General features: G+C 52.1%; 1 protein-coding gene and 1 pseudogene across 1 annotated transcript; one reads left to right on the forward strand and one right to left on the reverse strand.

The window, feature by feature from the left end:
- Positions 1–312: 312 nt before the first annotated feature.
- On the forward strand, positions 313–3108 carry LOC141569216 (glutathione S-transferase theta-2B-like). The gene is made up of 5 exons (XM_074321503.1): positions 313–471; positions 1114–1201; positions 2120–2270; positions 2356–2529; positions 2843–3108. The coding sequence occupies exons 1-5, from the start codon at positions 360–362 to the stop codon at positions 3050–3052; spliced, it is 735 nt and encodes a 244-aa protein (XP_074177604.1). The 5' UTR covers positions 313–359; the 3' UTR covers positions 3053–3108.
- Positions 3109–5731: 2623 nt separating this feature from the next.
- On the reverse strand, positions 5732–9296 carry LOC109439805 (proteasome subunit alpha type-1; annotated as a pseudogene).
- Positions 9297–14087: the final 4791 nt, after the last annotated feature.

Below are 14087 nucleotides of genomic sequence, written 5' to 3' on the forward strand. Positions count from 1 at the left end.
CTGACAGTGTTTCCCTGACCCCGACAGTGTTTCCCTGACCCCGACAGTGTTTCCCTGACCCCCGTATCCTGGCACCTTCTCTTTGCTGAGGATTCCATGCACCTCCTTGTCTCCTGCACGTGGTGTGGACCTGGCACCAGGTGAAGGTCTGAGCAAAGTCTTTTCACGGAGACACATGTTGATATAACTTAACCAAACAGGAGCAGGAAGGACGGGATTGCGTTTGGCAATAGTTGGGGAGGCATGCACCCCTCACTGGTTGACACCCCAGAGGGGCGGAGCCCGAGCTCCTATTTCTAGAGGCCACCCTGCTCCTGCCACTGCTACTACCTGGGTCTGCTGTCATTGCCACCTCCACCATGGGCCTGGAGCTCTACCTGGACCTGATTTCCCAGCCTTCCCGCGCTGTCTACATCTTTGCCAAGAAGAATGGCATCCCCTTCGAGCTGCACCATGTGGAGCTGCTCAAAGGTGGGTTTGACGTGCTCCCCAGGTGTCCACAGGCCCCTTGCACTCACAGGCTCCTCCCCCAGCAACTCCCGAACAGCCCATGACCCCCACCGCCAGCATAGCTCCCTCATGCCAGGTCGGCTCCCACTGGAGAATGAAGGCCCTCAACTGTGCTGCCTTGGACAGATCCCAGGCTCTCTCTGACCTTAGCTTTCCCCTCTGAAAGGAGAATCATGTCACCTTCTACTCTGTGGGGTGGGGGGAAAACTGGATTTTCAGAGTTCCTGCCCCGAAAGCATGTATTTAAATTCATAAAGCTCTAAACACGCTGGGCAGAGCAACACATTGTTGTGAGACTCAAGGGGTGAGAGGAGCCCAGCCACCCCCTTTGCCTCCCCTCCCCATGCTCACCCCAGTGCTGGCTAAATCACTTCTCTTCCTCAAGAGAGCTCCTCCCCAGCTGTGGGACTTGGCAGGGCAGGGCGGCCAGCCCCTGCTGGGTCAGGAGGCCCGCACAGGGAGTGGGGAGGACCCAGTGCTCCACCAGACCCCACTGTCTCTCAGCCCAGCCTGGCCAAGGGGCTCGGGTTGGGGGCAGGAGAGGGAGGGCAGGGCAGGTGTGGTCCTTGCCCTGCAGGCTTTTTCTGACCTCTTTTTCCTTAGGCCAGCACCTGAGCAAGGAGTTCTTCCCGGTTAACAGCCTGCAGAGGGTGCCCACCCTCAAGGACGGTGACTTCGTCTTGAGCGAAAGGTGTTCTCCTTCCCTCCCACCTCTCCACACCTCAGCCCACCTGGCCCTGGCTCTCCCATTGTGGGCCCACCCACACCCTTCAGGCCCTGAGGGCAATGGTGAAGGGTGTGGTGAGTGCAGACAGCCTGGGGTGAACCCAGAATGACCAGGTGTTTGACTAGCACATCTCTGCACCTTTCTGTCTTCAGCCTCTGCTTCTGGTCCCTAGGGCCTCTCCACCCCCAGACTGAAGGGCACTAGAAAAGAGGACATGGGGATAATGTCCATTGTTGGACAGAAAGGAGGCTCAATAAAAGGAAGCTGACAGGGCTGCTCCTGAGTCCTCAGGCTATTAGTCTGCCAGGGCCTGAGGGCACAGTCCATGGTGAGGGCAAGCCGCAGCAGGAAGAGATCAGGAGGTCAGGTGCTGCAGGAGTGAATGCTGGGGGACCTGTCAGAGGGCACCCAGGACACATCTGAGAACATGCTTCCCCTCCTGTTTCCCGACACGGGCACTTGGACACGCCATGGGCTTGACTGAGCACCCACTGCGTGCCAGCCCCTTGTGGATTCCAGAAGTCCAGGGAACCTTTTCTGAGCTGCATAGCCTTGGAAAAGTCACTTTACTAGTCTAAACTTTAGGTTTCGTGTGCAGGAGGGATGACAATAGTCTGTACCTCGTAGGCCAGCTGCTGGGGTGTCACAGAGATGAGGTTATTAGAAAGTACAAAGCACAGGGTCTGGGCAAGAGTCAGTGCCCAAGACAGAGAAGAAAGGAGACCCGGGAGAGTACAGTCAGGGCAGAGACAGGACATAGGGCCCAGGGAGCTGCCCACCAAATGCAGAGGAGCCCCAGGGCCCCACTGGGGGATGAGAGCTGTTGGGGATAAAGGCCCCGAGCCAGGGTCCTAACAGCCACTGCTCCTGCCCCTTCCCTAGTGTGGCTATCCTGATTTACCTGAGCTTTAAGTACCAGACAGCAGACCACTGGTACCCGGCTGACCTTCAGGCCCGTGTGCGCATCCATGAGTACCTGGGCTGGCATGCTGACCGCATCCGTGGCACCTTTGGTGTGTCCCTGTGGACCCAGGTGAGAGGAGCCATCTGGGCTGACTGTCAGGGACCTGGGAAGAGGCAGGGGCCTCAGACTGAGCCTATTCTTTGCCCCTTGTCAGGTGCTGGCACCACTCATTGGGGTTCAGGTGCCTGAGGAGAAGGTCAAGCGCAATAGGACCAACGTAGACAAGGCTCTGCAGCATTTGGAGGACGAGTTCCTGGGGCACAAGGCCTTCCTCACCAGCCAGCAGGTGACGCTGGCCGACCTCATGGCACTGGAGGAGCTGATGCAGGTGTGAGCTTGGCCAGTGCAGCAGCCTTTGTGGGCAGCTTTCCTTCTATTGCCACCCCCTTAGACAGACAGAAACGCTGAGGCCTAGAGAAAGCTAGGAGTTTGCCCATTATCACAGAGCGAGTTTCTGGCTGACCTGATGCTGGAACCCTGACTGGCTTCCCTCCTGAGTGGGGGTTCATCCTGGTGCTCTTGGCCCCGAGGCTGTCCACACCTCCCTGGATCTCACATGGAGGTTGGGGAAAGGGCCAGACACTTGCTCCTGACACTGGGACTTCCGTATCCCCACAACTTTCCCATCCTTGTCCCTGCAGGTCGTGGCTGTTGGTTATAAGTTGTTTGAGGGACGCCCGCGACTGGCCGCATGGCGAGAGCGAGTGGAGGCTTTCCTGGGCACTGATCTGTGCCAGGAGGCCCATGGACCCATCTTTAACATCGTGGAGCAAGCGGCCAACAAAACACTCCCAGAGCCTTCTCTAGAATTCTATCCGCGTATGCTGCTTCGTATTTCCAGGATCCCCTGAGGGGTCTGCAATGAGGCTCAGAGGGTCACAAGATGAGCAATAAAGATTCATTGTGTTTCCTACTTGTCCCTTTTCATCTTTTCTGTCTTGTCTCAGTCTCTGGTCTCTGACTCTAGGAGGAGCTCTGCACAGGCTGGACACCCAACGTCCTTGGCAAGTCTTCTCCTCAGGTGCAACAGAAATAATCAATAGAAGACTAAAACCCGTCACACACATGAAGAAATACAAATCAACTGAAAATCAGCTAATGTCAGTGATCTTTGAATATAACGAAAGTTCTGACCACTTTTACAAGGAACCAAGAATTACTGGATTGATTACCTTGTTGTATTACAGTATGGAGAAAAAGTATGTCCGAGTAACCCTCATCATAGTTTAGCAGTTACCTGTGCTGGCAGGTTCTATGGTATCTGGTGTGGCCTGTTCTCCCAGCCCCTCAGGAACATCACTCCCCTTATCATAGTTTTATTTCACCAGCAGGTGAAATAATTTTATTTCACAGTTATCTTTAAAACCACAAAGACACTACGGTCTTCATATGAAAACACTAGGACAGTGTGGGGACAGAGCCAGGAGAGCAGTGTCCAGGCTCTCAGCCTCAAGCGGAGAGGTGCTGGCTCGGGTAGTAGATGGCCATCAACTGTGAGCAGATGGCCATCCGCTGTGGCTGGTTGGCCGTCAGCTGTTACCGGGTAGCCATTAGTCCCTAATATAACTGCCCTGGCTACACTAGGGGGTTAGTCGGCTGGTTGGCAGAGAGGTGGACGGCGGATTGTGGATCGTGTGGATCCTACTTCCTGTGTCTCGCTCGGCCGCCAGTGAGACTGGGGTGCAGAAAGACCCCTCATTGAGGTACTGGCAGATGTTTGCTTTTGTGTCTTGACCAGCCGCCATCGAGGATATAGTGGTATGACTCCCCTATCTATGGCTCCATCGTTGTTCCTTTTTGGCCTCATTACATCCTGATTTGTAATGCAGGGAGTGGGAGCTGAGTCCCTGCATTACAGACAGGTACCTCATAACTGGTTCTGAGCACCAGTTCCAATGTGGTGTGTGTGTGTGTGTGTGTGTGTGTGTGTGTGTGTGTGTGTGTGTGTGTGGTTGAGGGATAGATTTACCCCCCAACAACAAGCTACTGCACCCTGCTGGTGTTTGAAAATTCAACTCAATTCTGGCACTATCTACCCAGAGGTCAGCATCAGATCCCAGAGTTTTCGGGCTCAGTCCGACAAGACTATCCCTCTCTTGCAGACACCAGTTCTGAGTCCAGGTTGTCACTAGTACCTCTGAATGAGTGGCTATAAATTGGAGGTTCCCAATACCACCTCCTTCAGTTTGATTAACTTACTAGAGCAGCTTAGAGAAGTCAGAGAAGCATTTCATTCTGGAGATTGTTGTGTCATTGGAATTAACCTCTGATGGTTCGCAAAACATGAAGGATTTCATTGCCTCAAAAGTTAAGGAAAATTTATTTAAGAAGTAAGAGGCCTGCATGGAAGTTGCCAGGACAGACAATTGCACCTAACTTCAGGGTAGCTTTTTCTTCTATAGGAAAGAGTAGGTTAATTTCCTTACTGCAAGAGACATGACATATACTGAGGTCATTTGATTGACATATTTTGGTTATATAACTAGTTTCTTTCTCTGCGTGCTCTTGCATACAGAAAAACCTATGGGGGAGCCAAGCCATAACGATCATTTTAATTGTATTATAATGAGGTTAGAGTTCAAATAATGGACAGGTTTTAACAGTTTGCGCATGTGTGAGGAACAAATTAATACCATTTGGGTCTTGTGTCCTTTTTTTAGGAGTGTTTGGACATCTTTGATTTATTTCTAGGGGATGAGCCTGGGTAGTTCCTGGGGAGGGAATGCAGGCCTGGGCAGTTCCCCTACAGGCTCACTTCTATTAACCCCTTTTTGCCTCACCATAGATCACCGGTTTATTGTAAAGGATATAAGTCAGGAACAGCCAGACGGAAGAGATGCTTCTGGCAAGGTATGTGGGGAGGAGGTGGGGAGAGTCCATGCCCTCTCTAGTCAAGCTACCCCTCCAAATGTCCACGTGTTCACCAACCAGAAGTTCTTCGAACCTGTCCTTTTGGGTTTTATGGGGGCTTTACTGCAAATGCATGATGGATTAAGTAATTGGCCATTGGCAATTGATTCAACCTCCAGCCTCTCATCCCTCCCTGGAGGTCGGGGTGCGACTGAAACTTCCAACCCTCTAATCACGTGATTGGTTCCTCTGGCAATCAGCTCCCATGCTTAGGTCCTTCTGAAACTCACCTCAATAACATAACAGAAGACACCCTTATCCCTCTCCTCACTTGGGAAAGTACAAGGGTTTTTGGAGCTGTGAGCCAGGAACTGGGGTAGAAGACCAAATATATATGAGAAGTAAATTTTGGTCATCTGAGTGACCACATATATATTTCTTATACATCACCGTATGGCATCTATACTTTCTAGAAAATGATTCTATAGACCCTTTCAGAGAAAAATGCGCCCCATTATATGGTCTCAGGAAGGTTGCTTTGAAAACACTCACATCTGGACTGATTCCTATAACATACATCCCACAACTCTGCATCTTTTGGTTCAAAATATAGAATTATTATCATCAGTACGTGGTTTTGCATTCTTGCCTATTTAATAATACACACGTACACTCATTTATCACTTATTGTTCCGTTGGATTGTCAGCCTTTCCTGCAGGTTCCTCAACGGGTTGAGCAGGCTGTGTGCCTTTCTCTGTGGTGTTTCTTCAAGATCTTCCAGGAATAGAGACACAGCATCATCATGAATCAAACACTCCATGTCTTTACCAACAATTTCAATGAGAATATTTTTTGTACTTAGGCTCTGTTACGCAGGAAGTATCTCTTGTAAGGCGTGCAACCATGCTTCACCAGTTCATTCAGATTTTACTCCATAAACTCAGATATATGTCTTTCCTACTAAGTATAAGATGATTGAAAACCGATTCCAATGAGCATGGCTCTGCAGTCAAAATAGTAAGCAGATGGACAGGTTTGAAAATGTGAGGGCCTGTATCTCCAGAACCAGCAATAAGCAGCCCGACACCCAATGGTCTCCAGCCACATGTTTGCATGGGTGTCTGGGTCCTGCGTCTCATGAGAGCTATGAGATGAGACACGGGTAGAGGTGCATCAAGTAGAAATCTGATCCAAAAATACACTTCAGCTACATAAAATTACACAGCAGTGTAGCATCAGCATGAGTCCTGCAACTGAGATATCAATATGGTTGTCCACTTGGAGTTTTTTTCTCACTGGGCTCTTTTCAATATAACCAGCACAACATGGGTTTTTGATTTCAGATCAACTATGGCTGAACCTTGTTTCACAGCTTCTATTACATATTCAATGAGATGAATCCTGCCCTGAGGGTTCCACCCAGTGAGGACATTATCATACTGGTTTCTAATGGGGTTCTCAGGTCAGGCTGTGACCTCCTGCAAAGCTGTGTGTCACAGCACCATTCCCATTATCTTGTGAAATCTGGTATTTCTTGAAAGATTTGAAAATGTATTTGAATTGGAAAACATCAGTGAAAGGTTGATCTGTCTAGATGATATGATGTGGGGGGTGCAGTGATTCTGGTGTCAAAGAGCCACTAGTTTTGGGGAAGCATTTTGACATGTGGCCATTCGTTAGAAGACATAGTGTTTTGAAGAATGGGGGAGGGAGCCGTCTAAGTTCTGTGCATGAAAAAGGCGCCACCTGCTAAAGATGACAAGCTCAGGAGGGTCTGCACGGCAGACCTTACAAATTCAGGGACTGAAAGCAACCACATAGAATGATCTGAACATAAAAATGCCTCAAAAAGCGAGTTATGGCGAAAGTCATGTCCTTGGCCTGTAGCTTCCTTGACAAAGGTCCATCTTTACCTAAAGTGAGCCTGTATATTATCTTTTTGCAGCCATGGTAACATAACTTTGAAATATCAGAAATCTTTCCCAGACCCCTCAGGGCACACCCACTACACCAAAGCAGGAAAACACAGAACCCCGTGATGATATCTTGTTCCCTGAATACAAATCTGTAAATGTTAATTTAACTATCGTATACCAAACAATGAAAAAGACATATGGGTCTCTCTGTTTTATTTATTTTTTCCATCCCTGAGATTTTCCCGATTTGCTTTCTCCCACCCCCTTAGTCTACCACCAATGGATTTCATGTAACCCTCCTTACATCTCCTCCTTTGATTCTAATGTATAAAATAAGCTGCAAAACTACTATTCTCTGGAGCATTTTCTCAATTCATTGAGATTTTGCTTCCTGGCAATTGTCGTCAGTTTGGTTCAAATACACTCATGAAAATTATCCACAGGTTTGGATGTTTATGTTGAAGGTCGTATAGCACGCTTCTGATGGTCCAGGTCCTACCGTAAGCACTTTGCGTGTATGAGCACATTGCGTCCCCTGCGAGCCTGGCACAGAGAGCGTGACCATCCTTTACTACTGTGCACAGCAGCCACTGCACGCACTGCTCCCACAGACCATGATGTGGCCACTTAGTTCCTGCTACTGGACCGGCAATCTGTGACTATTACCGTGAGTGTCCAGTGAGTCACTGTGGAGTGCAGCTACGGGACACCCCTCAAATGGGACTGCTGAGTAAGGCATCACATACCCTTCTTGTTAGATATTGCTGTCTGTGGAGGTTGTCCTCATCGAGAACTTGTATTAGAGAGCCTGTGGTGCCATAAGAAAATACCGCAGACCGGGGGGCTGACACAACAGAAATTTACGTTCTCACAGTACTGGAGGCTGGAAGTCCAAGCCAAGGTGCCATCAGGGTGAGTTTCTCCTAAGGCCTCTCTCCTCGGCCTGCAGATGGCTGCATTCTCCTGAGTCCTCACTTGGTCTTTCCTCTGTGTGTGCGACCCTCTGGTGTCTGTCTGTGTGTTAATCTCTTATACGTGCACCAGTCACATTTGATTAGGGCCCATAGTATTATCCTCATTTTAACTTAATCACCTCTTTAACACTATCTCCAAATCAGACACAACCTGAGTGCTGGGGTTTAGGGCTTCAAAGTATGAATTTGGGGAGGGGATGCACTTCAGCCCCTGATAGAACCCCACCAGTAGTGATGACAGTGTCATCCCATACAATGTGCTAAGAAGCTTGACTGTGGCAAGTTGATGAAACAGCAGAATCTCAGGTGAGTTTCACAGGCGATTTACATTTGAGGCATAAACCTGGGAATTACAGGAGCCAATGCTTTTCCTGTCATGTGACCTGTTTACATTATGGGTGACAGGCTCTCATATGTTGCCTAATGAAGGTATTTGGGATATGGGGGGCCAAGCATCTTTGAACTGGAGGCCCTAACTGTAGACTGCGAACTTACAGCAGCAAATGCCCCTGAGCTCACTCAGCCCCAGCTGCTGGTAGCTTCTCTGAGATTTCAGCTGTAGGAGACTGTGCCAGGCTAAAGTCCTGTCACCTCAACCATTTACACCCCCTATTCGTACCTCCCATCCCTGACCTGTGGGCCTGGAGACTGGGGCTCTTTTCCACCCCTCTGTTCCCGCTCTCCTTGTGTCACAGAAAGTAGTGAACACTTCCCACCAAAGCCCCATTCTGGTACAATTTCCTCTTGAGTGGACACCTTTTATTGTAAGACCAGCATCTCAGTGGGGTCTGCAGAGGAAACAATGCACCATTGTTAACCCTCTCAAAGCCTCCACCTATTTTATAGTCAATCCTCACAACCAGCCATGTGTCTAAACAGAACACATTTAGGAAATTACACATAAGCCCCAGACACAGCACAGGTCAAAGTACACAACACTTTAAGTTTCTAACAGTTCCATTCACTCACATTTCTATTTTTAATTGTGTGAATTAATAGTTTTCTTATAGGGAGGTCCAGTCCCCAAAGGAGGCTGCATGGCTTTTGTGGCTGCAGTTCTCCAACCCGACGGTAGAGGTCACGACTAACCAAGAAATGGTGTCTTTACCAGGAGGCTCTGAGCCCACCTCTCCTGGGGCTTTGGTGCCCCTCCATCCTGTGCCATTCTGGGCCTGGAGCCTCTCAGCAGTTCCCACCTGTGGCTGTCCTGCCCTGGAGGTGCCTGGTGGGTGTCTTCCCTCCTAGGTACCGTTCTGGCCGCCTCCCCTACAGAGATTCCCTATACTTGCCTTTTCCCATCATCCCCGGGGGGTTGGGGTTGGCCAATGGCAGTCTGTGCCTTTTTGATCCACATCCATGCTTTTTTGCTGTTTATAATTGAGAGGGTTTCTTTCATCAAACATAACTTATAAGAAGTAAACAAACAATGAAGTTAAATGGTGACTGAGTGCAGTGTAGGTGACAACTAAGTCCTGGTGGTGACTGCAGTGGCACTAGCCATCCTGTGTACCAACGTAAGAGGAGGCAGTGGGATCCCCAGGTCACATGTCAGGAGGAGGGCCAAAGAAAACACCACGGAAGTGACCTTGAATCTTGAACTTGTGCTCTTGGCAGATGGAAGGGCCCGAGCTAATGCTAGAAGCATGAAGATCCAGTATGTTTGGGACTCTCTGGTACCCAGGTATGAAGAAGGGGACGCTGGGAGGTGAAGGCGGAGGTGAACCTGGAAAGCCAGTTGTGGCAAAATGAGTATGGACTTTGGAGCCATGTGAGAACCGGACATTAGTTCCTAGACAGTGCAGAGCAATCTGGGTATGTGACTGGTGGGGTGGGAGAGGGGAGGGACACTGCCTGACTGCTGGATGGTGGAATGGAGTGTGCAGAGCTGACTGGAAGACTGGATGAGGGGGAATGTATCAATAGTAGAGACCTTCCGCCAGAGGCCTGTAGGCTTCTGAGAGATGGGAGTGGCTGGGTACCAGGGTCCTCAAAGTTATTGCCCCTGCCTTGTCCATCCGCTTACCAAACAACCTGTCCACGGGTACTGTCCATCCCACAGGTCCAAGCCTTTGTGAATGAGTGCCCAGCTGGCTCAATGACTGCGTCCAGCGTAGCTTAGGTGCACCCCTGTGGATCCAGGTGAGAAGAGTGAGGTTGAGGAGAGGAGAAGGCATGACGGGGTGTGGGCAGGACCAAGGTCCCAGGGAAGGCGGGGCTGCAGGCAGTAGACTGAGCCCACCCTCCACCACATTACCAGGTCTGCTCTGCTCATGTGTACGCAGGTGCCCAGGGGCAAGCTGGGCAAGAAGACGGACACACGAGTTACCAGGGGCAGGGCTTCTGTCCGCAGTCCCCAGGTGACACTGGATGACCTTGTTGTGTTGAAGGGGCTGGTGTGGGCTCCAGGTGTGGACTTGGAAGAGCCAGGTGGCCTATCTCTGCTGACCCCGCATTGGGGTACTGGGGGTGCCACCCTGTTTGGCAGATGGGGACAACCCCTGCCTCTTGCCTGCCCCTCAAATGGGCAGTGCGGTCCCTTCCTGGCTTCCCTCAGATCCTGTGGCAGCTGCCCTGACCTGGGCCTTAGGTGGGTGTCAGTGATGTGGCTGTCCCTGCCTCCTGTTCTGGGTCCCTGGAATCCAGGCCTCAGACTGGCCTGCCTGTGACCCTGCTGTCTGTGGCTCTCGGGGATGATGTGCTGGACGGGTGGCCGTGGCTGGCGGCATGGCATGAGCAAGTGGAGGCTTCCCTGGGTACACAGCTGTGCCAGGAGACCCACAGTCCCATCCTGCATGTCCTGGGGCAGGTGCTTCTCACATCTCCCTGGTCCCCACATCAGCAGGTCCTGCTCAGAGGGCTGTGAGACATAATAGACACTGCATCTTGTCACCCGTTTTTGTCCACCTCCCTCCATGTTTTTGTCTGTCTCTGAGTCTCATTTTCTGGTAAATGAATGAATGAGTGAATGAATGACGGCCTCACTGGCCTCCTCCTGATCTCTGTCTTCCTATCTTGCTTCCCTGTTACTCTCTCTCTCCATCCATCCCTCCCCACTCTTACTCCTCCCCTTCACCACAGGGCTGTGGCCCCAGATCCCAGATGCCAAACACAGATGAGGTCTTCTTGTGCAAGGTGAGGCTGTGGGGCCGAGGGCTGTGGCAAGGGCTCCCTGATGGCTCTGGCTGTGCCAGGCCTGGGCCCAGCTTTCCATCCTCGAGCTTTCTGGGTGGTACCTGGCTCTGCTGGGCCTGTCAGCTCGCTGCCTTGTGTGCCTGGGCTCCAGGACTGCCGGCTGTGGGCAGCCTGGCTCCTGGAGGCTACCTAGCCCTGGCCCTCCTTTTCCACTGGGGAAGAGTCTGAGCCAGCTCTGCCTTCTCTATATCTGGTGGTTCCCAAGGCCTCTTTTTGGAAAGGCCAATGGCCTCTCCAGGGACCTGCCTTGTGCCTATTTTCAGCCCTTTCTTCCCAGTCACACCCTCCACAATCCCAGGACTGTCTTGAAGTGTCCCTGCCTAATCCCTTCAGAATGGCCAGTGGTGTCCTCACTGGCCAGGCCAGGCCAGACAATGTGCTGTCCCTGAACCAAGGGTGTAGTCAGCCCTGCCTAGGCCACAGGGCCTGGAAGGATGTATTTTTGTTGGGGGGCGGTTGAAGGAGGGGGAAGTATCCCCAAAAGTCTTTTCCACTGAAACTTCAGATCCTGTGAGAAGGGCAGGAAGCCATTAAGTTCCCTTTGCGTGGGTCATGAAGTCCAGAGAAAGGCTCCCACCTCCTTGGGTCCCAGAATGGGGCCAGAGCAGCTTTCCAGGAAGCAATGGCTGGGTGCCCAGAAGGACCAGGACTCTCGGGCTTGCTATCTGATCCATGACCTACCCAATCAACACAGCCAATGTGGACACCAGGCCCAAACTGTCCTCTGGATCCATGAAAACCCTGCCTGCAACCCAGCCCTCGGCATCCTAAACCTGGGTCCTGGCAGAAGAGAAGTGCATATGGCAGCCAAACAAGAAAGCCAGTGCAGGCAAGGAGGCAAACTGACAGGGAGGAGGGTGGTCACATGGGGGAAGGGTGCTCTCCAGGCATGGGAGGGTGTTGCCCAGGGAGCATGGGATCAGATTTGGACTTTAGGAATTAATTCCCTGTGGTGCTGTGTGGACCAGGACTGAGGACCCAGGGTGGAGGCAGGGCAGCTGATCTGGAAGTTGGCAAGGTCATCCAGGCCATCCAGAGGCTCGGTGGGGCTATAAGAGATGCAAGAGGTAGAGCGACAGCATGGCAGCACTTGGCAATGGAGGGATGTAGTTAGGATGAGGAATAGGAAAGACTCCTAGGGGACTGGCCTGAGCCCCAGGGGATGCGGTGGGGAGCTGTGGAGGGGGGCAGTTGAGAGGGGAGCCAGAGGTGCTTTTTTTTTTTTTATTGTGGAAGGGAAACAGGACATTATTGGGGAACAGTGTGTACTTCCAGGACTTTTTTCCCAAGTCAAGTTGTTGTCCTTTCAGACTTAGTTGTGGAGGGCGTGGCTCAGCTCCAGGTCCAGTTGCCATTGCTAGTTGCAGGGGCACAGCCCACCATCCCTTGCGGGAGTCGAACTGGCAACCTTATGGTTGAGAGGGCGCCCTCCAACCAACTGAGCCATCCAGGAGCTCAGTGGCAGCTCAGCTCAGCTCAAAGTGCCACTTAGTTGCAGGGGGCGCTGCCCACCATCCTTTGCCAGACTCCATAAATCCAACTGGCAACCTTGTGGTTGAGAGCGCACTGGCCCATGTGGGAATCAAGCCTGCAGCCTTCGAGTTAGGAGCACAGAGCTCTAACCACCTGAGCCACCGGGCCGGCCCCAGAGGTGCTTTTAAGATGTGAGGATATTACTCAGCGTGGAGAGAGGAGAGACCAGGGCTGGAGGTGGGTGGGGCATGTGTGTTTGTGTGTGTGAGTGTGTGTGTCCCAGGCTAGTGGGAAGGCATACATAGAAGGCCTTAAAGACTCAAAGTGTGTGCCTGCCCAGCTGTCCTCCCAGCCCACCTGCCTGTATCACTTCAAGTTGAAAGAGTGTGAAAGCCACACTGGTTGTCCCAAGCAGAGATTAGGGAGGCCCAGCAGGGCCCGTGTTTGGTCCCAGACGGAGGGACAGAGCAGGAGGCAGGAGTGTTCAAGGGCTTGCAACATCCTGTGAAGGAGGAAGAGGGCAAGACTGGGGACCCTGCTTTTGGAAAATCCACTACCAAGGGGCGTAGCCCATCCCACTGTCACTCCCCATAGATGAGGAGGGGTGGCAGCTTGGCAAGGCACCAGCCAATGGTGGAGGAAGTGGGCTTTAGGGAGGGCCACAGACCTCAGGCTCCATTTTGAGGGACAGAGGAAGCTCCCGGAGTTCGGAGGTCGGAGGTGTGAGGAGAGGGCAGGTGAGGCCAGAGAGAGAAACAGCAGTGGTGCTTGAGCTCTTTCTGAACCTGCACTCGCCTCCCTGCCGCACCATCTACATGTTTGCCAGGAAGAATGGCATTCCCTTCGAGCCGACGCCTCTGAAGTCAGCATGAGGTGAGCCTGGAGCTAGGTGGCAACATGGATGGAGCGCCAAGGGCCAGAGCCAGTGCTAAGCCTTCCCTCCTCTCTGCCTCTCAGGGGAGCACCTGAAGCTAGAAATCCTGAAAGTGAACCCCTTGGGGAAGGTGACTGCCCTCAGAGATGGGGGCTTCCTCCCGGCCGAGTGGTAACGGTGACCAGGGGATAGTCAGTTTCAGAGCCAGGCTGAGAGCCAGGTTCTGCCAGGTCTGGAGCTCAGGGTTGTGGGCAGGCAGAGAGACATAGCAGAAGGCTGATATCCTCTAGCTGGAGAGCTTTCTCAACTGCTTCAGCCCCTTCCTCCTGTCAGCCCGCCCAGCTCAGAGGGCAGGGGGCTGGACCAGGGGGCTGCTTGGGGGATAATGCTGGGAGCTTCAGAGTGGGGAGAAGCTGGAGTGAGGTTTGAAGTGAGCTCCTCCCCAGATGTCCTGAACATGTCCTTTCAGAGTCACAGTAGCCAGGCAGCCCCAGCGTGGCACTGGGTTGTGATCCCAGCTCCCCACGTGCTCAGTCTGCTGAGGGCAGGTCACGGAACTTCCTGCCCCGTTTCCTCCCTGGAAAATGGGGCCTGCCTGAGAGTGGA

Source organism: Rhinolophus sinicus, linkage group LG16 (assembly GCF_036562045.2).
Source record: "Rhinolophus sinicus isolate RSC01 linkage group LG16, ASM3656204v1, whole genome shotgun sequence".
Taxonomy (NCBI): Eukaryota; Metazoa; Chordata; class Mammalia; order Chiroptera; family Rhinolophidae; genus Rhinolophus; species Rhinolophus sinicus.